Source organism: Diabrotica virgifera, chromosome 2 (genome assembly GCF_917563875.1).
Source record: "Diabrotica virgifera virgifera chromosome 2, PGI_DIABVI_V3a".
Taxonomy (NCBI): Eukaryota; Metazoa; Arthropoda; class Insecta; order Coleoptera; family Chrysomelidae; genus Diabrotica; species Diabrotica virgifera.
This window is the reverse complement of record NC_065444.1, coordinates 259,216,089-259,243,309: the sequence shown is the minus strand read 5'-3', so window position 1 is coordinate 259,243,309 and position 27,221 is coordinate 259,216,089. Positions and strand designations below refer to the sequence as shown.

General features: G+C 33.1%; 3 protein-coding genes across 3 annotated transcripts; 2 read left to right on the top strand and 1 right to left on the bottom strand.

Annotated features, from left to right (window-relative positions):
* The first annotated feature begins 1,140 nt into the window (after window positions 1-1,140).
* LOC126880569 (CLIP domain-containing serine protease C9-like) lies at window positions 1,141-20,088 on the top strand. Its single transcript, XM_050644521.1, has 7 exons — window positions 1,141-1,324; window positions 6,002-6,031; window positions 6,091-6,203; window positions 6,446-6,555; window positions 7,278-7,516; window positions 10,157-10,338; window positions 19,841-20,088. Exons 1-7 carry the CDS (start codon window positions 1,255-1,257, stop codon window positions 20,015-20,017), a joined length of 921 nt encoding a protein of 306 aa, XP_050500478.1. The 5' UTR covers window positions 1,141-1,254; the 3' UTR covers window positions 20,018-20,088.
* Window positions 20,074-24,550, bottom strand: LOC126880571 (small proline-rich protein 2A-like). Its single transcript, XM_050644523.1, has 2 exons — window positions 24,351-24,550; window positions 20,074-21,125 (listed from the first exon to the last, which is right to left on the bottom strand). Exons 1-2 carry the CDS (start codon window positions 24,453-24,455, stop codon window positions 20,958-20,960), a joined length of 273 nt encoding a protein of 90 aa, XP_050500480.1. The 5' UTR covers window positions 24,456-24,550; the 3' UTR covers window positions 20,074-20,957.
* A 76-nt stretch (window positions 24,551-24,626) lies between these two features.
* On the top strand, window positions 24,627-25,955 carry LOC126880572 (male-specific sperm protein Mst84Dd-like). The gene is made up of 2 exons (XM_050644524.1): window positions 24,627-24,885; window positions 25,733-25,955. Exons 1-2 carry the CDS (start codon window positions 24,703-24,705, stop codon window positions 25,739-25,741), a joined length of 192 nt encoding a protein of 63 aa, XP_050500481.1. The 5' UTR covers window positions 24,627-24,702; the 3' UTR covers window positions 25,742-25,955.
* The last annotated feature ends 1,266 nt before the right edge of the window (window positions 25,956-27,221 follow it).

The following is a 27,221-nucleotide window of genomic DNA, read 5'->3' as shown; positions in this document are numbered from 1 at the left end:
TGGATGAAATAATCAAAGGCGTCAACGAAGGAAGAGGATACATAATGGAACACAAATAAGTAAAATTACTCTGTTACGCAGACGACGCAATATTGATAACTCAAGATGAAGATAGTCCGCAAAGATTAGTCCAAAGATTTAACATACGAGCAAAAGAATTCAATATGGCAATTTCATCTCAGAAAACTAAAACAATAGTAATCAGTAAAGAACCAATCACATGTAAAACAGAAATTGATGGTATCAGTATTGAAAAAGTAATGGAAATAAAATACCTTGGAATTACATTGTCAAACTACGGAGACCTGGACAAAGAAGTGAGAAATCAAGTACAAAAAGCAAATAGACAGGCAGGATGTTTTAATAACACTATATCGCGAAACCGACATATTAACACTGCGATGAAGTCATGAATTTATAAAGCCAGTGCAAGACCAAAAATCACATATGTATCAGAAAATGGACCCAATACAGCCACAACCATCCAGTTGTCACTTTGAGTCATTTTTCTTCAGCGTTTTCTTTTTAAAACTGGACCGCTAGGTGATAGGAACATTTCGGGTCCTCTTCTCAGTAAACCACTCGGCTTGGTAAAATCGAGGGCTGCAGAGGAATTGTAAAGAAGTAGATTTCAAGGCTGAAGAACATTTGCGATTGGACAAGAATACGTAGTGCCTAACAGTTATTCCGATTATCTGAAGCCGTGAATAACCCGTTCAATGTAATTGCCAACGTTAGGGTGACCTAATATGGCACCGAAAGAAGAAGAATGCCTGGTCGACGTCTGAATCTTTCCCACTACGTTGTTCAGTGAAGTTAGTGGGCAATAGCAATTTTTAGACAAATGAAAAAGTACTTTATGGCCTGTGGATGTTTTGGCTGTTATTATTATTATTTTGAAAGAAAACAAAGCTACGTTTTCATTGTCAACACAAAATGTCAAACAGTTCACGGGTTATTTTTGTTATTTTTACAATTCCGATCAAAAGCTATATTTAATCTAGCTATATTTAGTTCCATTATGTCGTTTAATTTATGATCTACATCTACATTTTTCTTACCCACCGTTGTTTTCTGTTTACATTTAATATTATAATCCTGGTATAAAACTGGTATATTTATGCAGAATTTTAAAATTCCCAATAATTAACATACCATCCTATAGTCTCTGTGTTTTCCAAGAAATATCTTTAAATAACTTTGTTGACTGTGAACTGCAACATTCAAGAAATTGATCTACTTAGCAGAGTGACAATGAAGAGTGTGAATCTCTTGATCGGTGTGTTGTACTTTTATTTAAACATTGCAAATGGAAATTCCCAAGGTAGGTAAGATTTAAGTATGATAAATACAAAGTGATTATAGTGTTTTTTATAATAAAGATTGTTTGTATAAACATGCATTTTTATATTTATTAGTTTAACAATCATAATAAGCAAATGAACATTTCAAAGTAGTATTCAATGATCTTTCTACAATCTTGCAAATACTTTCTATTTAGTATTTATTTATAATATTTATATATAAATATATATAAGTACACATAGTTTTAAAAGTTATGCATCACCCCTCTAATTCACGATGTTTACGCTTTTATAAATCTGTATCTTTATCACATATTTAATGGGTCTTTTTTATAAAAAATATACGTTTTTTGGTTTTTTGTTTTATTTGAATACCCATTTAATTGACCTGGTTTTGCCAAGGTGTAAACATTTGAAAAATGTATTTTGGCGAAATTTTTGAAAACGTGATTAAAAATGAATCGTACTTTAATTTCTGAGTTGGACCGTATAAGAATTATCGATTTAGTTGAAGGAGTGGGTGGGTGAGTGATGTCTCACGGATCTGGAATAGATTCCTGGAGACAAACTCGATACGGAATAGAGCTCGGTCTGGTAGACCCCGAGTTACCAATGATCGACAGAATAGATATATCAGAATTTATTTCCATCCGTAGAAATTCTTCTATATCTGTACCAGCCCTCCAAAGAGAATTCAGGCATGCTACAGGAGTCAGAGTATCGTTGGCTACAATAAAAAGAAGACTTAGACTCAGGTTTGAGGAGTGGTCGACCAATAAGAGTTCCTCAGCTACAAGCTAGATATGTTTTGGACCGCCTCTAGTGGGCTCAAGAACACATACAGCTCCCCCAACAGTTTTGGAATTTTGTGCTTTTTTCAGACGAGACCAGAATCTGTTTAAATAGTGATAACCGGAGAATTCGTGTGTGGCTAGTTGTGCAGCTCTTGTTGGCTCCTGCCACACACGAATTCGCCGGTTATCACTATTTAAACAGATTCTGGTCTCGTCTGAAAAAAGCAGAAAATTCCAAAATTATTGGGGGAGCTGTATGCGTTTTTGAGCCCACTGGAAGCAGTCCAAAACATATCTAGGTTGTAGCTGAGGTACTCTTATTGGTCTACCACTCCTCAAACCTGAGTCTAAAATTACTCTTCTTATTGTAGCCAACGATGCTCTGATTCCTGTAGCATGCCTGAATTCTCTTTGGAGGGCTGGTACAGACATAGAAGAATTTCTACGGATGGAAATAAATTCTGATATATCTATGCTGTCGATCATTGGTAAATTGGGGTCTACCAGACCGGGTTCTATTTCGTATCGAGTTTGTCTCCAGGAACCTATTCCATATCCGTGAGACATCACTCTGAGAAACACCCACTCTTTCCTCCACGAACCGCTGTGAATGTCCTTCTTCAACTAAATCGATATTTCTTATACGGTCCAACTCGGAAATTAAAGGACGATTCATTTTTAATCACGTTTTCAAAAATTTCACCAGAATAGATTTTTCAAATGTTTACACCTTGGCAAATCCAGGTCAATTAAATGGGTATTCAAATAAAATAAAAAACCAAAAATGTATATTTTTTATAAAAAAGACCCATTAGAAATGTGATAAAGATACAGATTTATAAAAGCGTAAACATCGTAAATACGAGGGGTGATGCATAACTTTTGAAACTATGTGTATTTTCTATTTATAGTTTCATATCCAAATCTAACAATAAAACACTGAACACTTATTACAGCCTAATGTCACTACAGCTGTTTCGACAGAGTGCCTTTCACAAGTGATTTATTTTACTATGTGTCTGCATTTTCAAGTCAAGCAAGCAAGCATATTGATTCAACCCGACCTGTGAGACTTGTTCACTCCTGAAAAGTACGTTCGGGTGTAACAATTCATTGGAGCGAGGTGTATGATATACCCGAGTCTATGACTGGAGCCACTCCACCCCGCTCCAATGCTCCAGGCCTTCCCTTTCCCCCCTATAGCACGCTGATGCGCGATAGGGGCACAACTATCAGCCAAATGCTCTTCACATGGGAATCCTGAATAATAAGATTCCAATGTGGTGTCCTAATCGATTTCAAAACTAGGCCAGCGTGATTACTTTTGATTTACTGAATTTTTGAATTACTCTATGCCTGTGACTACTTTTGATTTGTCCGCATTTTCAAGTCTCTAACTGAATTAATAGGTAGACAAATAGGGAGTTGTTTGTGTCAAGTTGGTCATTCAAAATTATATCCGTATTTTTTAATTGATTAAGTTCCATAGATAGATTCTAATAAACGTAGCTTAACGCCTTTATTTTGAATATGAAGAATTTATAACTGTTCGTTAAAATAAAGATCTAGAAGGTGAAGTGCATACGTAGAAACTGTTTTTATATTGTTGAAAGCCCTTTTGTGTTCTGCTATCCATTTGTCAAAGGTTCTGACAGTTTGACCAATGTAAGTTTTTGGTCAGTCACCACATGTCATTTTTATACACCACCCTGTAATTGCTTTTTCTTTTGGCTCTTATTGTTCTTAATATATTTGCTTAAGTTGTTGTTAGTTCTGAAAGCTGGTTTTATTGTTTTCTTTTTACGTGTTTGTCTATTTTTGTTGATATCTTGCCTGTATATGTGATAGAGCAGAAGGTACTGGTTTTTTTCTGTGGCGGTGGGAAGACTAATTTCCGGGCTTTCTTATGGAGCTTTTGGTTTAAAATTCTGTTAATAATTGCTTGTTCGTTACATCCATGACGTTCAATTCTATCTTGGAGTTATTTTTTTACATGGGAATTTCTGTCAATCTATGTAACCGGCTGGCTGCTAATTTATGTGGTGTAGGACGGGATGCTGAATTGTGTATCCCATCTGAAGGGTGTTCTGGTTGCCAACTCCTAACTTGGCATTTTGATTTCAATATAGATTAGATACAATTTTTATATCACGACTGTCAATATCTATGCTTATTAATATATTTACAAGCCTTTTATGTTAAACCTTATCAATGTCTTTTCAAAGTCTACTAAATATTCGTACATGTCCTGATTCATGTATGTGCATCTCTTGACTGGCACATTTAATTCAAGAAAAGCATCTTGTGTGATCATACAATTTCTAAACCAAAATTATGTGGCACTAATTTCCTAAACAGTTTTAACAAGTCTCCTCTATATTATTTTCAAACACGTTTTTTAGGTATGTGACTCTTAAAGCTATTGTTTTATCATCTGAGCAGATTGTTCCCATTGGCTTTTTGGGAAATGCTACAAAGGTCGATTGCAGCCATTGTCTGGGGATTGTGGGAGTCTGATATATGTATTAGATTAGAGTTAAATCAAATAGTTTTAATTATTCGATGGGCACTTCATCTGGTCCAAGTAGCTTTGCTATCTTTTGTGTTTTTGATGACATACATCACTTCTTTAGTTGTTGGAGTTAGAAGTTGGAATATTTATCTCACGTTATGAGGCACAGTAAATATGGAGTACTTCAGCTAATTATCCAAGGCAAAATAGAGAGCAGAAAAGGTCCAGGGAGGAGGAGATACTCGTGGCTTCAAAACTTGCGGCAATAGTTCGGACATTGTCATCTGCCGAACTATTCAGATATGCCGTAAACAAAGTCACAATAGCCATGTTAATCCCCAACGTTCGGAACGAACAAGGCAAATAAAGAAGATATGACTTCTTCTCGTAATATTGATGCTTCAATATCCTCTGTGTTTTCTGATGACAGTTGTTCTTTTTATCATTAAATATTTCTTGGATTGAATTGGTCCAGTGATATATTGTCTCCTTCATATTAGTAACAATATTACCTTCCGATCCAAATCTTCTATTTCCTTGCATCCTCGTTTGTTTCATCCAGGTTTTTTTAGTGGTTTGAGGTTTTCTCTTCCAACTGACACAAAGACATGTTGAATTCTCTTCTATTTCGTTCCAGCATAATGCGTTGTCTTGTTTGAGCCGCCTTGATTCCATAATTATCTTAGAGCTAGGGCTCTTTACCATCTTTAGTTTCACTCTTATCGACAAAACAACCGGATTGTTATTGGAGGATATGTCCTCTTTTGGATAAGTTTTGGATGATATTATAGAATTTCGATATCTTCTGTTGACGATAACATAATCTATTCGATTTCTGACTAATTTGTTGCTATTGTCAGCTGGTGACCTCATGTGTATAATCTACGTTTAGAAAGTTTAGACAAGGCATTTGTAATTATGAGTTCCTCATTGAGACATAAATCAAAAACTCTATTGACAAGTTTATTCCTTTCCCTGAGCCTATATCGCCCCCACACAATTCTTCACTTCTCATTCGCCCACTTTAGCGTTTAAATCGCCCATTATAACATTTATATAATATCTTTTAGTTAGCTTTAAGACACTGCCAATTTGTTCAGAGATGGCCTCTATGATGTCTTCATCCTTGTCTGTAGAGGATGCATATACCTATTATATTATTGAGAGTTAAGAGATAGCATCAATACTGGATCAGATACTGGTACAAATTTCACTGACATTATTCTGCCACTCGTCCGTACAACTTGTACTATTTTATCTTTTATTTTGCTGTCGGCAATTATGCTAACTCCATTCCCAAAGGTACTTTTTCCTAAACACTACAATTTGTACCTTTCACGTATCGCAGCTTTCAAAATATGTGTCAAAAATAAACGTTTTGTTTATTTTAGGTCGATCTCCAGGGTCTATCGCCAACGAAAGTAAGTTTGCCGAATTTATAAACACGATATTGATGATAACAGACTTTTTCACGTTTTAGTGTGTAAAAGATACACAGAAGATGCCAAAAAGAACAATATTTGTCCTGCTTCGCTTTCTTCTTCTTCAACACCTCCAAGAACTTTGGCGCAAAAGGGTGAATTTCCTCATATGGTAAATATATTTATTTTACGTTAGTTTTCTTGTTTTTCTCCATTACTTCCCTTTTGGCCATTTTCCCCAAATCAATATCAATAGACTATTTACTTCGCAAAATGACCATCTATAAACTTATGTAGGATTATTTAAAATATTTATTTTTCCTTCTTTTTTCATATTACTAAGACATGGTTTTATATTTTTCCTATTTTTTATATATCTGCATACCCAGTTTTATTCTTATTTGTATATTTTAGGTAGAAATCGGTTATAGGCATAATAATGGATATAAGTGGTTAGCTAGTGGTTTTATAATTAGTAAAAATTTCGTTCTGACTATAGCGTATGTTCCTAAACCTGAAGAATTGTAAGTATAATATATTAATTACTCCTAAAATAATATATCTTCTTCTTGACGTGCCCTATCAAGTCCCGTTGACGTTGGCGAACATGGCGAAACTGTCTCTCTCTCGAGCTATTTTAAATAGTTATTCTGCTTTCTTTATTCCTGTCCACTCCCTGCTATTCTTCAACCAAGAGGCCTGTTTTCTACCAATTCCTCTGCGTCCTTCGATTTTACCCATCATAATAAGTTTAAGAATATTATATCGGTCTCCCCTTACTACGTGTCCAAAATAGGCCATATTTCTACATTTGATGTTTTTGCAGAGAGAGAGTGTCTTTCTACATTTTCTACAGGGAGCATTTGCTCTCTTAAGGACAGCCACATTTGTCAGGATAGACGTCCATGGTATTTTTCCATATCGTCCATATAACCGTGAATCTTGATGTGCCAAACGGATAAACACCATGTATTTTGTTTTTGAACAATTTATGTTTAGGCCAAACTCTCTTCCCACTGTGTCAATGGCATTTAAAGGCATTGTAATCCATTCATGTCATCACGTAAAATAACTGTATCGTCTGCATGTCTAATTGCATTATCAGAATTCCATTAACTTTTACTTTCTTTAAATATTCTATCTGAATATAAATTGAACAACAGAGGGGACAGTATACAATCTTGTCTGACACCTCTTGGTATATTGTATATAAGAATATATGTATATTTTTCTAAATATTTTCTAGAAGAGGCGCAGATCCGGTAATAATTAGAGCCGGAGTAACAGATCACAACGATCTGACGCATGAGCAATTAAGGACCATTGAATCTGTAATAGTTCATCCTAAGTACAATCCACCAATCCTGAGATACAACGATATTGCACTTATTAAAGTTAAGGAAGATTTTCACTTTAATAAGTTTATAAGTCCAGTATGTTTATACACGAGCGACAAACTCCCAGATGGAAATGTTATTCACTCAGGTAAGTGTTCTTTTTCTTCCTCTTATAAGCAATTCTGCTTGTTTATTGGCGGATTGATACCTCTATGGAAGGTTGTCATCTTTTACGCGGTCAGCCGATACCTCTTCTCAGTGGCGGCTTGTATAACTTTAGGAAGGTAGTGCCAGAATCCGGGCAGCTGCCTAAATTTTTAGTGACGGTTTCACGACATTGTCAAAAAGGATATAAAATAGAAATTAAAAAAAAATAGGTGCAGATATTTTTATCTTATATTACTATTTTTGGGATGCCAAGAAATTGACCAAAATTTATCAAAACAGTTCCGTAAATTAAGTAATTAACAATAAAAAAAACTCAACTTACCACCAGTATTTACTGCTGATGTACTTTTTTTTCATCACTAGGTGGGGAATCTGCAAACAGACGTCGGAAGTAAACATTTCCAACAGTGCTGGGTTCCTGAGCTGAAACCTCATCAGTGTCACGTATACCAGTTTGGCCCTAAATCGGACCTCCCTGCCCTCCGTAACTCCGATGTGGCCGGGACCAGCTAAACCCCACCCCTCTCATACTAGGGCATCAGGGTGGAATCACCCGTTAGGGCATGATTTCTCCCCGATGTCCTTCTTTTGCCCGATTCTCAGTCGCTCGTCATCACGCATCAGCTTCCGTCTCTCGCACTCATCCGACCACCACGTCCTTTAATCCTATGCTGTCAATCTTTCATTCTTCCTACCACTGCTGATGTACTTGAAGTTTGTTGTTGCGATTTGGTCTCTAGAGCCTATTTAGAAAATTATAATTAACACTATTCTATTATTTACACACACGCACAAAGTTATTTAATATCACTGTTAAAGTTTACGATATGTGAAGTCCATCCTTCTTTCTTTTTTGGTGGCAAAGTTTTCAATGACTTTATTATTAAAATTGTCAATGCCATTTACAAAATGTCTTTCTGCAGACAGCATACCTAAAGCACTTAGTCGTTCTTCCTTCATGGTATTTCTGAGGAATGTCTTGCTTGAATGTCGTTTTAGCATTGAAAAACAACGTTCTGCTTCAGATGTTGACATGGGAATGGTTATTAATATACTTAAAAGTTTAACAGTTTCTTCAAATGTACATTTTAAACGTTCATCATTTAATAAAACTGATAACTGAACAGCCCCAGAGGACCAGAGGTAGTACTTAATTCGTCTCGCTGATACAATACTTGTAATTAAGTTTTAAGCCGAGTTTTGTTTAAAAATAAAAATTTTGTGCATGTTTCATTAAGAAATGATTCGGGGAACGTATCCTTATAAGCAGAAAACTTCTCTGACATAAATAAATGAGAAGCAACTAAATGTCCGGAGAAGGTAAACCTTGTTTTTATTCGCAACAAAACTGCATCGCATATCTCGTCACCTCCAAACAAAACGCATACAAAACAGAACAGTTTATTAGTTTGTTCGCAACCACACAACCAGCTATTTTTATCATAAATAGTTTTATTAAACTTACGACAGCGAAGTTTTTGTCCATTTTCACTTTGTTTTTTAATTTTTAAATCGGGTAAAAGCCGAGCGAGTTCTTTATTTTGAAATTTTTTTTCTAACGAAAAACCACCAAAAGAGTATTTTAATATACTAATTTGATTCATTGTCAATAAATAAATTAAACGTAGAAAATAATCAAAATATTATTTATATACCTAAGACACCCACGACCACGACGCACTAATAATTACAAATAAATTAAAAAATATAGTAGAGTATAAACACAAATATACAATACAGTAGTAGATAATAAACAAAATAGCGTCATGCGAACGCGTAAAGAAACTAGAAATAGATCTAAAACATTGTATGTTAAGATCTACTTTTCGAGATTTCGAGCCTGGCACGGAGAGTTCAATTTAAACGTATATTAAAAGTGCAATACCGCTCTATCTCTGTCACTTACATAGGATGCTCATACAATCTTTCTCTTTTCTGGCGTGCCACTATATCTTTCGGCACCGGGATTTTCATGATCTTCATCCCTTATCCGGTCAGCTGTGGGTGGCCAGAGTCGGTGGTTAGATGTGCATTGCGCTACACAGAAATAATCACAAAAAAAAATGAACAGGCATTAAGATGTTTTTAAGATAAAAAATATGTTTCTGCATAGTTAGCAAGGTAGTGCCATGGCTCTATGGCACTACCTCACGGGCCGCCACTGCCTCTTCTACCGATTCGTGATTTATCGTTTGCTATTTTGACCACATGTGTCTCACCTTTTTTTCTATGTAGTGTCCATTCGTTTATATAGGTACTGTGCGTTATATTTTCTTCTAATGTCTTCCTCTTTTGATCTCTCCTGTAATGCTTCTCAGTACTCTCATCTCTGCCGTTTACAGTAGTCTTTGTGCTGTGGCTATATTGGGTGTTGTTTCTGATGCATAATATGTCATTATTGGTCTTACAAATGGCCTTATAAATTCTTGACTTCATCTTAATGTTAATTGTTGGTTTTGCCATATAAATGTATCAAGGCATCCTGCCAGTCTATTTGCTTTTAGTACTTAATTTAGTACAGAGGATTAATTAGTCATATCTATAAATACATGAAATAAAAAATTAATAATAATTGCAGATTTGATTTCCTGCACGTTATTTTACTTTTTCTCTTTTGCAGGCTGGGGTCCAACTGACAGAAGTGGAAAGCGACAATCGCACATGTTAAAAGTTTTCAATCATTTCGATAGGGATTTTGAAAAATGTAACAGCACTTATTATCATCTACTCGCTGGAGTACCACAGGGTTTACACAAAAATGAGATGATCTGTGTTGGAAGAAATAGCATCGATGATTGTCAGGTAAGATATATGACCTGTATATACAGGGTATCTCGGAAAATAGTTCGTTCCTTAAAGGTATGGGCTGATTGCACCATTTAAAACAAAAAAGTCTTATAATAGTTTTTTGTAAAATCAACCGTCTTAAAAATATACAGAGAGAGTCTGTAAAGTGGAATAAATTCAATATCTCAAATACTAATTGTTTTTTTGGAAAATGCTCAGACCCGTCGATTAGTATTTCAAATTGTCCTTTTTGACATTCAATAAAAATGTACACAGGGTGTCCCAATTTAGAGATATGACGTCATCGTCGATTTTCTTAAATGGCAACACTGTCATTTTGATAGCTAATTTGATAGGGTTTGTAAAGTTATACATAACTGCAAAATATCAAATTTTTATTCTCTACCATTTACAAGATAATAGAAATTAACAAAGTTATATCTGTAATTTGGAATATATTCAACAATTAAAATACTAACTGTTTTTTTGAAAAATGCTCAGACCCGTCGATTAGTATATCAAATTGTCATTTTTGACATATAATAATAATGTATACAGGGTGTCCCAATTTAGAGATATGACGTCATCGTTGATTTTCTTAAATGGCAACACTATCATTTTGATAGCTATTTTGATAGCGTGTGTAAAGTTATACACATCTGAAAAATTTCAAAATTTTATTCCCTACCATTTACAAGATAATAAAAAATAACAAAGTTATGAAGAACAAGAAGTAATCAAATAATAATTGAATTTATTTATTTCAATTAAGCAAATGCTCATAACGTTGCCCATTGACAATTTGACAATAATTGAGGGCAACATTATGAGTTTTTGCTTAATTTATTGAAATAATTAAATTCAATTATTAGTTGATTACTTCTTTTTCATAACTTTGTTATTTTTTATTATCATCTAAATGGTAGAGAATACAAATTTGAAATTTTGCAGTTGTGTATAACTTTACACACCGTATCAAAATAGCTATCAAAATGACAGTGTTGCCATTTAAGAAAATCAACGATGACGTCATATCTCTAAATTGGGACACCCTGTATACATTATTATTATATGTCAAAAAGGACAATTTGATATACTAATCGACGGGTCTGAGCATTTTTCAAAAAAAGAGTTAGTATTTTAATTATTGAATATATTCCAAATTACAGATATAACTTTGTTATTTTCTATTATCTTGTAAATGGTAGAGAATAAAAATTTGATATTTTGCAGTTATGTATAACTTTACAAACCCTATCAAATTAGCTATCAAAATGACAGTGTTGCCATTTAAGAAAATCGACGATGACGTCATATCTCTAAATTGGGACACCCTGTATACATTATTATTGAATGTCAAAAAGGACAATTTGAAATACTAATCGACGAGTCTGAGCATTTTCCAAAAAAACAATTAGTATTTGAGATATTGAATTTATTCCACTTTACAGACTCTCTCTGTATATATTAATTTTTATCCATTTGGTTATTTCCACAGAAAAGCAAATACAGCCGGCAACGTTGCGCTTCTTATTAGACTACGTTAAAAAATATCATTAATCAGCGATCGATACACATAATTTTGTATTGGTATTGATGACAGTGATATAGTATTTTTACTACAAAAACGATATTACGTAGGTCAAAATTTTTGACGTAAGAGAACTGTCAAAACATTAGAATGTGACTTTTCATTATTGCTATGCTTATTATAAACACGGCAATAATGAAAAGTCACATTCTAATGTTTTGACAGTTCTCTTACGTGAAAAATTTTGACCTACGTAATAACGTTTTTGTAGTAAAAATACTATAAAGAAAATATTTGTTTTTATTAAATATCTAATACTAATTAAAGTTTGTACAGTGCTTTAACTTACATGAATTACATTATAATAAACATTATAATAAATTAACATATTACATTATAATAAACATTATCATTACAATAAATGTTCGAAGTGACCGCCGTATATGTCTTATGAACAATGTTTTTATAAAAGCCAACCATTCTAATACTACATTTACAATCAAGATGCAGTAGAAATAAACAAACTAAGACACGCTAAATTCTACTAGGAGCACTCCCGAATCATATTTTACAACGTATAAACTTTATAAAATCATGATTTGGGATTTACAATGTATATACTATTGTGTTTTCAATTTTATCAATCAAAAGCAAAATAAAAATTAAATTAAATTTTTTTTTAAATAACGCGGGCACATAAATTTGTTACACCCTGTATATTGAGCTGTAGATATTTCTTAAAATGTAGTTTGGATGTAAGTAGATTTCTCTTTTAATGAGCTTTCCGATGAACCATTAGAGACTTTTGTGAATAAATAAAGTGAAAATAACGATGTATTTAGATTTAAAATGGAAAAAGATTGTTTAGGGTATAGGTAATTATAAATTTCTCGAAATTGATAATTGAAAAAAAAGTTGAAATTTTAATATCTTTATTTCAACACGAGTATATGTTGGAGAGTTTCTCCGAAAGTAATTAGGATTGTCGGAATAATTTTGAAAATGACTGTTTTGTTTGTCGAATGGAAAAGTCGAGGTTTCTGATGCTTGGCAATGTGGAAGGGGAAAAGTAGTTAGAATGATTGAGAGAGTTTGAAAAGGAAGGCATTATGTTTTTGGCATCGATGAGGAGCAGTTCGACGTGTTGGTGGATAAGTAGTTAGCAAATACCAGTGGTTGTTTGATAGTGGAGAATAGTGTTGAAAAGTGGAACGAGAGACAGATCAAATTGAGACAAAATACCTCTTTGATTCTGTATTATTGTGAGAAGGAGAGCAGAGAATTTTTGGAGTTTTGTTTGAATCGAGTACGTGCCAAAAGAGGCCCGGCTTGTTGGAGAATTGGAGCTCGTATGCTGATAGTTTTGAAGCTGGAGAACGGAGAGGGCTTTGACGAGTAGCCTTTAACATAGTCAACGAGGGAGAGCTGTTTTGGGTCACGAGAAGACATCAGAGTGAGTGAAGCAAAAGGTCAGTCAATTTATGTGAAAGAGATTTTTATGTTCGGAAACTAAATTTTTGAGTAAAAAGCATATGAATTAAAATTCCAATATTTCAAAAAGTAAATAGTAAATATAGGTAATCTTGCGAATACATAAATTTGTTTTGTTTAGTTTGTTTTACCAAAGTCATCGGGAACAAACCGATAAATTGTTTTTTTAACTATAATAAATTTAAGTGGTAAAAATTTCATTCGGACATCTGTGTCCACAGGTTTTTAGATTCGATAGATTTCAGAGTATTGATTTTGATAAATAAAAGACAATTCTGTATTTTTATTTTAATATTTTGCTTTATTTCTTTTCTTTATTTTATCCCGATTAGGATCAACCAAGAGATACTGAACCCACTAGAGAAGATAAGTATAACGTGAGATAATTTGGATTTTTTTTTAATAGTATAAAAAGGCACCCTGAGAGTTTTTATTCAATTTTTATGTATGATTTGCGACAATTAAATAATTAATCAAATAAATAATAATTAAAATAAAATTAATAAGAAGCAGATCATAACAATACATTGTAAATTATGATTCGGTAGTGCTCTAGTAGCATATAACGTATCTTAGTTTGTTTATGTCTACTGCATCTTGATTGTAAATTTAGTATAGCTACAAATCGGGTACTTACTGTTGGATTATCACTGACTCCTGAAAACTTCTGCTGAAAAACCCGTCTTCTGCATGTTTATTCTATGGTTATTTCGTGTTCTACCGCTAGTTTTTTTAGGTATCACACACAACTCGTCTCTAATAACATTTGGGAGACATTCACTAAACATCAGACATTAGGATGTCGTCGTTCGGGATACCGTTGAACATAAATTCTAGCCCTATTGGGAGATTCACCCTACGTAATTAATCTTGATATTCGTGAATCAAAAACATGACAATACGATGTATTCTTGGGTTACAGGGGATATAGGTTATTTGGGATACATAAATTTATTTTTATTTTTTTGAGGTGACAGATAACGTTAGAAAAAAATTATAAGAAAGTTTTCTTTTAAATGGTGAATTCTACGCATACCTTTAAGAAACGCAATATTTTCCGGTATAGGTACCCTGTTTACATAAAGAGGGGCAAAATTATGGAATAAATTCCGTTATATTCCATAAACATATATCATAATAGTAACGTCTTCCATCTGGTCGTGATGACGTATTCGTTGATTTTTTAAAATGATAATAGGAATCGTGTGGTAGCACATTTTAAAGCTTATTTAATTGGTGTTGTAAAGTCTATGTATATGTTACCGGCCAAACCCGGTTTCAGGACAAACTATAATGTTTATACTAGCCTGTACTAGTTTGTCCTGAACGCGTTAGGATAAGCTAGTTTGGCCTAGGCCAAACTAGTTTGTCGTAAACGTGATAGAATAAACTATAGTCTAGTAAAATAAAATTACACTACATGTAAATCAAAATGTAAATTCGTACAGGTTGAAACAAATTTTATATCAAAGTTTAGGTGGGTATAAAAAATATTTTCAAGAAAGTATCCAAATCATACGAGGGGATCATTGTTTAAAGAATTAAAAAGGGGTCATTTTTGCAAAAAAATTACTTTTTTAACGGCTGAGGTCATTCAATTACTAATGAAGGTCTATAGGATTGTTTTCTGAAAAGTTGAAGGGTAAATCTTTCACATAAGACTTACTAAATTAAATTTGACCCCCTATTTATTTAAATAATTATACATAAAAGTTTAAAAACAAATTTGCAAAAAATTATTTTTAGCGTTTTAAACAAGCACTATAAAATATCTTATTTTACAGGACAAGTTGAGCTATGTTATCAGTATTAATTAAAAAATAATTGGTCCAAAAATATTTAATATTTTTTGAGATATTGAATTTGTTTATTAAATGTTACTCTATTTTCAATTGCAAAAACGCGGTTGTTGCCAAAGAAATATTCACCTGTATTAAATCTTATTATTTTTATTTTTATATATGTTATCGATAAATGTATTGATAAATTCAAATTTCAATTAAACTTCCCCCTAAAATGGCGTTTGAAAATTATTCAAATTTGTTTATAATTTGTTTTTTTAATAACGTCGCGGAGATTAAATATTTTGAAGTGCCGTTTCGATAATAGCGTTCCTGGGAATTTTTCACTAATTAACAAATTTTTTTGTTTTTCTTTCCTATTCTTTTTTTTTTTTTTCTTGGAGTTATATTACTACGGGCCCTTTTAGGGTTAAGTTTCATTAAGAATGTCGAATCTCTAAGTTGTAGATTCTAGACATAAAAATATTAAGATTTAACTAAAATCACTTAAATAAAATGTGGCTACTTACTGAGTTACAGGGTGTTTTATTTCAAAATTAAAAAATTATTTTTACCAAGTACTTTCAAACTATTTGACGTATCCTTATCATACTTGGCAGAAAGTGTGGGTACTATACAGTCTACTAAACTGCGATAAATAAAAGTTTTTAGCTACTACCAGAGGCGTACGACAGGGGATAGTTAATGGTTGACCCTTCCCAAATTCTACGCCACTGAGGGAATTACTATTTTCGCGAAATTTTTCGATTCTCCAATACTTTCTATGTAAATAATATACTCTTTACTGGTAACAATTAAGTCATTAGTTTTCAAGATATTGGACGTTAAAAATGAAACGGCCAATTTATTTTGATTCATTCATTCATTCATTTTAAACTTCCAATATCTCTCAAACTGATGACTTTATCGATACCAATAAAGTTATTTACATTTAAAGTATTGGAGAATCGAAAAATTTCGCTAAAATAGTAATTCACTCAGTGGCGTAGAATTTGGGAAGGGTCAATCATTCACTATCCCCTGTCGTACGCCTCTGGCACTAGCTAGAAACGTTTATTAATCACAATTTAGTAGGGTGTATAATAGCCACACTTTCTGCCAAGTATGATAAGGATACGTCAAATAGTTTTAAAGTAATTGGTAACAATAATTTTTAAATTTTTAAATAAAACACCCTGTAACTCAGTAAGTAGCCACATTTTGTTCATGAGATTTTAGTTAAATCTTAATATTTGTAGGTCTAGAATCTACAACTCAGAGATTCGACATTCTTAATAAAATTTAACCCTAAAAGGGCCCGTAGTAATATAACTCCAAGAAAAAAAAGAAGAAGAAGAAAAAACGACAAAAAATATTTATTAATTAGTAAAAAATTCCCAGGAACCCGATTATCGAAACGGCATTTCAAAATACTTAGTCTCCGCGACGTTATTAAAAAAACAAATTATAAACAAATTTGAATAATTTTCAAATGCCATTTTAGGGGGGAGTTTAGTTGAAATTTGAATTTATCAATACATTTATCGAAAATATAGATAAAAATAAAAATAATGAGATCTTAAGCAGGTGAATATTTCTTTGGCAACAACCGCGTTTTTGCAATTGAAAATATAGTAACATTTAATAAACAAATTCAATATCTCAAAAAATATTAAATATTTTTCGACCAATTTTTTTTTGCTTAATACTAGTAATATAGCGCAACTTAGTCTGTAAAATAAAATATTTTATAGTGCTTATTTAAAACGCTAAAAATAATTTTTTGCAAATTTGTTTTTAAAGTTTTATATACAATTATTTAAATAAATAGGGGGTCAAATTTAAATTAGTAAGTTTTATGTGAAAGATTTACCCTTAAACTTTGTAGAAAAAAATTCCATAGACCTTCATTAATAAGTGAATTACCTCAGCAGTTAAAAAAGTAATTTTTTTACAAAAATGACCCCTTTTTAATTATTTAAACAATGATCCCCTTGTATGATTTGGATACTTTCTTGAAAATATCTTTTGTACCCACCTAAACTTTGATATAAAATTTGTTTTAACCTGTACGAATTTACATTTTGACTTTTTTTTTATTTTATTAGGCGACTAGTACAGGCTAGTATAAACATTATACATAGTATACCTAAAACGTCAAAATAAATAGATAAACAACTGAATAAAATCCTGTGTAAGTGTAAAATACATAATAATTTGTATTAAAACGATAATGAATCGTTGTTAATATTAATGGACAAAAATAATATAAAAAATAATGTTTATAATACATAATATATAAAAAATAATGTTTTTTTATAAAAGCAATAATTACACTTAAATTATAAAAATTATTATTTATTTTTCCATGTAGTGCTTGGGTGACACTTAGAATTGCGGAGTATCATTGCCTTCTTGCATGTGCATCTGTTCGTGGAACAAGTTTTGTTGCAGCTGCATTTGGCATAACGTTATCCCTTTCCAACTGAATCTCACGTATCTTCACCCCTAACGTTATTTTAGGGTTTATTTTAGTCCTATAATAGTCCTATACGTGATTAATCTTAATATTCGCGAATCACAAACATGACAATACGATGTATTCTTGGGTTACAGGGGATACAGGTTATTTGGGATACATAAATTTATTTTTATTTTTTTGAGGCGACAGATGACGTTAGAAAAAAATTATAAGAAAGTTTTCTTTTAAATGGTGCATTCTACGCATACCTTTAAGGAACGCAATATTTTCCAGTATACCCTGTCTACATAAAGAGGGGCAAAATTATGGAATAAATTCCGTTATATTCCATATACATATATCATAATAGTGACGTCTTCCATCTGGTCGTGATGACGTATTCGTTGATTTTTTAAAATGAGAATAGGGATCGTGTGATAGCACATTTTAAAGGTTATTTAAGTGGTGTTGTAAAGTCTATGTATATGTTACCGGACAAACCCGATTTCAGGACAAACTATAATGTTTATACTAGCCTGTACTAGTTTGTCCTGAACGCGTTAGGATATGGCCTAGGCCAAACTAGTTTGTCGTAAACATGATAGAATAAACTAGTACAGGCTAGTATAAACATTATACATAGTATACCTAAAACGTCAAAATAAATAGATAAACAACTGAATAAAATACTGTGTAAGTGTAAAATACATAATAATTTTTATTAAAACGATAATGAATCGTTGTTAATATTAATGGACAAAAATAATATAAAAAATAATGTTTTTTATAAAAGCAATAATTACACTTAAATTATAAAAATTATTATTTATTTTTCCATGTAGTGCTTGGGTGACACTTCGAATTGCGGAGTATCATTGCCTTCTTGTATGTGCATCTGTTCGTGGAACAAGTTTTGTTGCAGCTGCATTTGGCAAAACGTTATCCTAATCCAACTGAATCTCGCGTATCTTCACCCCTAACGTTATTTTAGGGCCTTAGTTTATATCGGCTCTCTCTAAAAACGTTTGATGATAAGATCAGCAATCGACATTTGCCATCAAATTTGTTTAGAGGTAGAAGATGTAAACCAAGGCTCTTTAATATCGTTAAGAGTTGCAGCTATGACAGATTCAGTTGGATCAGGACAAGGTTTTTGTCAAATGCAAAAATTGTTCTACAAGCAGATGCAAGTGCGAGGAGGCAATGATACTCAGCGATAATTCTAAGGCATTCTGCACACGAAGCGTTTCGTCATAGACGCGTATAAGTTTCGTCATGCAGCGACGATTCCTTTACGCATTAAAATCCGCAAACGATTCGATTTGTAAGCGGCATGTGATCGTCTTGTTTTAAGGTTTTCCATGCTTTTACAGTAGTTGCAAAGATGTTAAGTGATGAAGAAGACTTACATTTGTTAAATTATCTTCGCCACCGCAAAAAAAGAAACAGAGGAAATTTTGGGTGCATCCTTATATCTACAAAAACTACAACAGAAGGTTATTTATTGCCGCCAAAAAGTTGTCGGAAGATGACTCTAAATTCCACACATTTTTCTGGAGTACTCTTGTTTGGGTATTATTGTATAAACACTGATAATTTTCAATCAGTTGGACAAATTTTAATATTTGATCCGCCATTCTCATAAAATGCCGTCAAAAAAGATGTTCTAACACTCAAGCGTACTACAAGCGACTAACATCGTTGTACGCCTGGCGGCTTGAAGCTTGTCTGCGTTGACGACTCCGCGCCGCTTACGCTTCGTGTACAGTATTCCATAAAGACATAAGTGAGCAGCACGAAAGCGTATGCTTTTCGGACGTCGCATCTAATACGCGTCTATGACGATAAGCTTCGTGTGCATTATGCCTTAGTGTCACCAAAGCACTCAATGGAAAAATAAATAATATTTTTTATAAATATTGAGGTATAATTATTGCTTTTATAAAAAAAAACACTATTAATTTTTATAATATAATTTTTTGTATTACCAATTGTCAATTAGCTTTAACTAAGAATCATTATCGTTTTCATAAAAATTATTATTTTCAAATTATAGAGTATTTTATTCAGTTTATTTATTTATTTTGACTTTTTAGGTATACTGCAATGTTTATACTAGGCCGTACTAGTTTATCCTGGAGTTTTCGTATTAATATCAGGATAAACTAGTTAGGCCTAGGCCAAACTAGTTTGTCCTGAAATCGGGTTTGGCCGGTAACATATATATTTGTTACATTTTTCTTTACTTTCTAGGGTGATTCTGGAAGCCCCTTGCAGGTTTATCGTAAAGACAGCGGCAACAAAAATTGCATGTACGAGGTGGTAGGAATCTCGGCGTTCGGATTTGGCTGTGGTTGGACCCAAGACCCACAAGTTTTTACTAGTGTATCCTATTTCATCAAATGGATTGAAGATAATGTGTGGCCTTAGACATAGACTTCAAAATTACCAAAATTTGGATAAAATATAAATAAAGTTTTCAAAAATTTTGCAAAATATAATTTTATTATTTTGAATGTATATTCAACTGTTTATAGATTTTTAATGATACAGATATTGTAATCTCCAGCCGGTGAATGAATCGTATGACTTATACAAATAGAGAGATACTATTTTTACTATTTCTTTATATGAAAATTTTTTCTATTTTACATAATTTGCTAGTGTATATTCCTGAATTACCTGTTCATTATTTTCTTGAAAGCGTATTTTTCTATTTGAAGTGAAATGTTCTATTAGTATGATATAACTAAACCCAAACCCATACATCCAAAGTGAAAGGTTGAGTCAAAAGATACATCAATTTAATCCTCGGGTTTGGGGGGAAGTGGGGGAAGAAGTCGGCAAATTAATAGTTTTTTACGTTTTTTGTCAATATTTCTAGAACTATGCGGTTTAGCGTGAACAATGTTATATATAAAAATGTTCTACATTAAATTTTAAAGAATTTATTCAGTTATTAAACAGTTCATTTTAGAAAGATTATGCATAGGACCTTTTTTGTTTAAAATTTAATGTAGAACATTATTGTATAGAACATTTTTCACGATAAACCACATAGTTTTAGAAATAATGACGAAAACCTTAAAAAAACTACTAATTTACCGATTTCTTCTCCACCTACCACCAAACAAGATGCTCAAAATGGTGTTACTTTTTACTGAACATTATGTGTACCATATATAATAATTTGGTGTTGGAGGAAAACTTTCACTTTGGATGTCTGGGTTATGCCTTTTTTAGATCAATTGTATCATAATCTTCATAGAGGGTTTTGAGAAAGAAGTACATAATATATTTTTGCGATGGGATACAAATCCTAACTTGGCATCAATATTATAAGTAAGTGGTATGGGAATCTTCTATTAAATTAATCTTTGCAGTAGTTAGTTGTAATTTGCATCTTTTCATCAAATTTGATAGTCTTGTATCTTGGATCTGAAGGTTTTGAATAATAACAAGGTTGAATGCGTTTACATTTTAAAGGAGGCCTGGGCTCAGTAGGGGGTGCCAACAGTTTGCTTCGATTTTGGACTTCCTAAAATAACTTAAAATGTTAATTGAATTTTAAGTTGTAAACGTTTTTTTATAACATATAGAATGTCAGTTTAGTAAACGTAATACGTAAAATGTGTTACTAATAATCCAATTTAAAAAAACGGCCATTTTGGATCTTTCGCAGGCTGTTTTTCAATAACAAATTAACGAAGTTAAACTTGCCAAATTGTAGGTTCTTTAATTTCTACTTGAAAGTATTTCTCTAAAATGAATATCCTAAGCTGCAGAATTAAATCACGGAAACAAGTAGAACATTATGGACTGGATATATAAACACTAGCAAATCCAATCTAATGATCATCAGCAAGGAAAACATAACTGGAGTAAATTTGTATGTGAACCAAATAAGAACTGAACGTGTCTAATGGTTTCTAATACTTGGAACATAATCATGAGTCGTGGGACAATACCCAAGAGATTAAATGTCGCATCGAAAAGGCAAAAAGTGCATTCTTGACTATGAGCTCTGTGTTCAAGAGCCATGACCTCGCCCTAGAATTAAAAATAAGGCTCCTTAAATGTTACGCGTACTCAGTGCTTCTCCAAGGGAAGGTAAATGGTAAAAGAGGACCGGGAAGAAGACGCATTTCCTGGCTTCAAAATTTACGAAAATGGTATAGCACGACTACCACTGAACTGTTCCGCGCTGCGGTAAACAAAGTCAAGATAGCCATGATGATCGCCCACATCCGGAACAGATATACACTTTAAGAAGAAGACTTAGTGCTTCTATACGAAGTAGAAATGTGGACATTGAAGGCGAAAACTCTATCGAAACTGCAGGCTTTTGAGCTATGGTTGTACAAAAGGATCCTGAAGATAGCATGGACAGACAAAGTCACCAATGAAGAAGTACTACGGAGGATGAACACAACCGCAGATTTGGTTAACATCGTGAAAGGCCGTAAGTTGTAGTACTTAGGACATAAATTGAGCAGTCAAGACAGATACGAGCTACTCCAATGCATTTTACAAGGTAAAATTGAAGGAAAAGGGGCTCCAGGACGAAGAAGAATATCCTGATTTGCTAACCTGAAAGCATGGTATAGAAAGACCTGAACACAACTATTCCGTATAGCAACCAACAAAATCATCATAGCCCGAATGATCGCCAACGTTCGAAATGGACAGGCACCCTAAGAGGACGAAGCAGAATTAAAAATTTTTAAAAATTGTAAATTTTACAACTTAAAAACGTTATAAATAAATAGGCACCAAAAATTAAGTGTTACATTTTAGTAAAAGTTATTTCTGGCATCGTCCTTTATAGTCAGTCCATTCTTTCACGGTTTTTGCTCTAAATTTTAAAGAACCGCTTGGATTGACATGAAGTTTGGCATGCGTATAGCTTACATGTCAAAGAAAAAAAGTGATATTGTGCCGATGTGTGGTTTTGCCCTGGGGGTGACTTTCACCCCCTTTTGGGGGTGAAAAAATATATGTCCAAAATAAGTCCGGAAATGGGTAAACTGACTAATTTTAAGTAACTTTTGTTCTATAGAGCTTTTTCGCCAAGTCAACACTTGTCGAGTTATTTGCGAGTGAATATGTTCATATTTCAACAAAATAACCACATTTTTAGACGGTTTTTCGCAAATAACTCAAAAAAAGTAAGTATTTTGTCGAAAAAGTGTTCTTAGCAAAAATATAGCCTATAAAAAATTTAAAAAAATGGTGTACACGTTAGGTCTCTGGATCTCGTAGAACTAGAGTTACAGCCAATGAAAAATAGATTCATATTCACCAAATTTCAAATATAATATTTCGACGTGAAATATCGAAAAAATTAAGCACTTTTTGGGGAAAACCCATTATAACTTTTTTAAAGTGTTTTAAAAAAGCTTTATTTCTGTTTTTACAAAAAGTTCTTAGCATTAAATTGAAGCAAGTTACGCTCAAAATAAGGTTGGTCCCTTTTGTTTTTGCACAAAAAAAAATCGGGAAGACCAACCCCTAATTAGCAACTTAAATGAAATTAATAGTTACCGCCGCACAAATTATTTTACTAATGTTGTGTTTATATGATCTGTAAGTTTCATCGATTCAAAGTGCTTATTTTTGAAAAAATTTGGTTTCAAAGTAAAATTTTTAAAAATTTAAATTTTGAAAAATATGCTTTTTTTCAAAATAACTTAAAAATTGTAGAGATAGCAAAAATCTCGAAAAACGAAAAGTCAGATTTGCTTTTCTGAATATGATGTATTTTTTTGTTTTTCTGTTAGACAAAAATTCATTAAGATTTGGTGTTTCTAAATTTGCATACATTCGTGATCAATGACTCGTTCAAACCCTTTTAACTACAGCCCTTTCAATAGTAAGGACTTTGAACCGATGAAACTTACAGATCATATAAACAATATATACACGAGTCAAGAAACTTGTGAAGTCGTAACGGTTAAGTTCATTTAAGATACTAATAATTAGGGTGTGATTTTCTCGATTTTTTTACCAAAACCAAAAGGGGCTAACTTTATTTTGAGCGTAACTTGTTTAATTTTGATGCTAGAAATTTTTTTTATAAAACAAAAATGAAGCTTTTTTAAACACTTTAAATAGGTTGTAATGAGTTTTCCCCGAAGTGTGCTTAATTTTTGGTTATTTCACGTTAAAGTATTTCATTTGGAATTTGACGAATATAAACCTATTTTTCATTAGCTATAACTCTGCTTCTACTAGGTGTAGAAACGTGATGTATACACAATTTTTTAAAAAATTTTACATGCTATATTTTTGCCAAGAATGTTTTTTCGACAGAATACTTATTATTTGAGTTATTTGCGAAAAACCGTCTAAAAGTTTGGTTATTTTGTTGAAAAATGAACATATTCACTGACAAATAACTCGAAAAGTATTGACTTAGTGAAAAAACTCTATAGAGCAAAAGTTACTTAAAATTAGCCAGTTTATCCATTTTCTGACTTTCTTTGGACGAATATTTTTTCACCCCCAAGAGGGGGTGAAAACCACCCCCAGGGCAAAAGCACATATCGGCACAATATCACTTTTTTTCTTTGACTTGTTAGCTATGTGTATGCCAAATGTCATGTCAATCCAAGTGGTTCTTTAAAATTTAGAGGTTTTGTAATATTTTACCGTTAAAGAACGGACTATTACAACGCCTGATAGGTTTAAAAAATTCCTGAATTATAATACGTTTTTTTACCCACAGCCTGGGCTAGTTAAAAGAAAAGTAACCCATACTCACTTTAGGTGGACACGATGGTGGACAACATGGCTGACAGCATGGATAACATAATGGATAACAAGCCATAACGGAGCAAGGAGAACAGCATACAGGGCGGTAACACATTTCTTAACTAATTTACTATTGTTTTAATTAAATAATAATCCTTTTAAACTGTAAGTATGTGGATGTAAAAGGTGAAGATGAAGGACAGAAATTTGAGTAGTAATTAATCTAAAACGTCATTTTTAGTATAAAAATTTCAACTAGAATCTAGTATTTTTAATTGATGTTACTGTAGCAACAACGTAATCATCAAATAATAAATTTATCGAACTTTCAAAATTTTTGTGTGTAAAAATATTTAGCTAAAATGGGCCGATTATCAGATCCCTGTTGTAGAATGCCCATTTACTATCCAAATATTCCTCCCTGTCCCAGTATTTACGTTCCGTTGTTGTACCCAGTTCCGTCTTGCTGTCCACCTTGTGATCCGTGCAGTTGTGGTCCATGTCCACCATGTTCTCCTTGTCCTCCTTGTGGCTTTTGTCCATCGGTAAGTACTTGAAGTTCATTTACTCACGGTTTTTTGCTTCGGGTTTTAAAAGGGTTGCACCAATTGATGCCAAAATGAGGATGCATAGGTTAAGGCGGTTTGGTCATGTTCAGCGTCAAGACGTTAATCACCCAATATGTGGAATTGCTGAATTGCGAGTTCCTGGACGAAGCAGCAAACGAAGACCAAAGGAGATGCCTGGGCAGGACATGTCTGTAAAGGCAATTGATGTTGATATGGCTCAAGATAAAAACTTGAGAGAAATGCAGTTAGAGAAGTCGACTCCGCGTAGGGATAATGGCAAAGAGAATGATGATGACTTTGGTATGGACATATGCGAAGAGTGGACGAGCCTAGAGTAGCGCCAAAGACTTGGAAATAGACACCAAATAGGAGAAAAAAGGACTTCCTGGATTACAGTGGGACGGACAAATAAAACAGCAACGGAAAAAGAGACCTAACTGAAGAAGATAATATACAACAATAAGAAATGGCTATTGAGGTCTGATAAACAGAATATGATGTTTAAAACCACGGTTTAGTACGTACTAAGTAAGACAACAAAACTTGAAAACTTGAAAAAATAGCCATGACTAAATGGACTTGGGCCGGACATGTTGCCAGAATGGCGGATGATAAATGAACCAAAATTATTCTGGAATGGCGACCAAGACAAGAGGCATATCCAGGCAGAAAGCGACCACCAACACAAAAATTTTTCGGGAGACATACGTTCAGTAGTGGACAAATATAGGCTAATTGATGATAATGATAAATTTATGTCCCGCTTCTTTATCACCTCTAATAATATAAATCTACTATCTTCTAATTTCTTTTTATTTTTCAGTGCTGCTAGAAGAGATATGAAAAGTAAATAAACGAAGAATTTTATTTGTGCTTGCAGATTATATTATATTTAATATGTTTTCATATAGTAATAAGATTAAACAGAAATATTGATTTTGACGAAGACTGTATTAAAAAATATCTGTGGCAGTTGTGGAAGTAAATCAATTGAAATAGAAACAAATTTCTTGGAAATAATTATAATAAAATATCTACAATTACAATTGTAGTCTTCATTTCAACAATTTTTTAGATCTTTTTTCTTTAATTTTGTATATTCTGTATAGCATACTCTAAGAAGTTTTCATGATTTCTTGCTTTATTATTAATTTCCCTTAGTCTAAGGGTTTACAAGGGTCCACTTTACAATCAAAACAAGAAAATTTTCATAACTCGGGCACATTACACAGGGATCGATACACCTTGCTCCAACTAATCATGAAGAGAAAGATTAAAGAACAGATAAGCTTCTTCTTGTACTGCCTATCCGTGACAAATCTTGGCGATCATCATCGCAGTCTTTATCTTATCTGCAGCAGCTCGGGAAAGCAGCATAGATGTTGTGTTGAACCAGGTTCTGAGGTTCTTTAACCACTGGATCTCGCTTTCCAAATATTTTCCTCGCAGGATAGCTTGTAGGAGTGCATATCTGGATTGATTTCGCATAATGTGTCCAAAGTATTATTACTTTCGAGATTTGATGGTGGTCAGTACCTCTTGGTTCTTTTTCATTCTTCTGAAGAGCGACAGTACGACTAGATCATAAGTTATCAAACCAATTCAAGACCGAGAGAGGTGTTAGACAAGGATGCGTGTTGTCACCTGACTTATTTAACATTTACGGTGAACATGTCATGAGGATGGTTTTAGAAGGATGAGCCAGTGGAGTAACAGTGGCTGGTAGGAAAATCTCCAATTTAAGATTTGCTGATGACGCTACACTTATAGCAGCAAATGAGCAAGAAATGTTTGATCTCCTGCGAAGAGTTGAGTACAAAAGCTATAAAGTTGGTCTAAAAATCAATAAAGCTAAGAAAAAAATAATGGTGGTCGACAGATTCGACACTATTCAACTGACTAACATGTTACAAGAATACCAGATAGTAAACACTGTTGTCTATCTCGGGTCTAGTATAACTAACAATGATAACTGTGACGCAGAAGTTCGGAGACGTATTGGCGTGGCAAAAAATACGATGAGTAGCCTAACTAAAGTTTGGAAAGACAGATCTGTCTCTCAAAATATCAAAATGAGACTGATGAATGCCTTGGTATTCTCAATATTTTTATACGGAGCAGAGACTTGGATTCTTCGCGCATGCGAGCGCCAAAAAATTGATGCCTTTGAGATGTGTTGCTGGAGAAGAAAGCTGCGCATACCTTGGACAGCTCATAGGACAAACGTTTCCATTCTAAACCAACTCAAGATTAAAAAAGGCTGTCCACAATATGTCTGCAACGAATACTGCAATTCTTTGGTCACGTGGTTC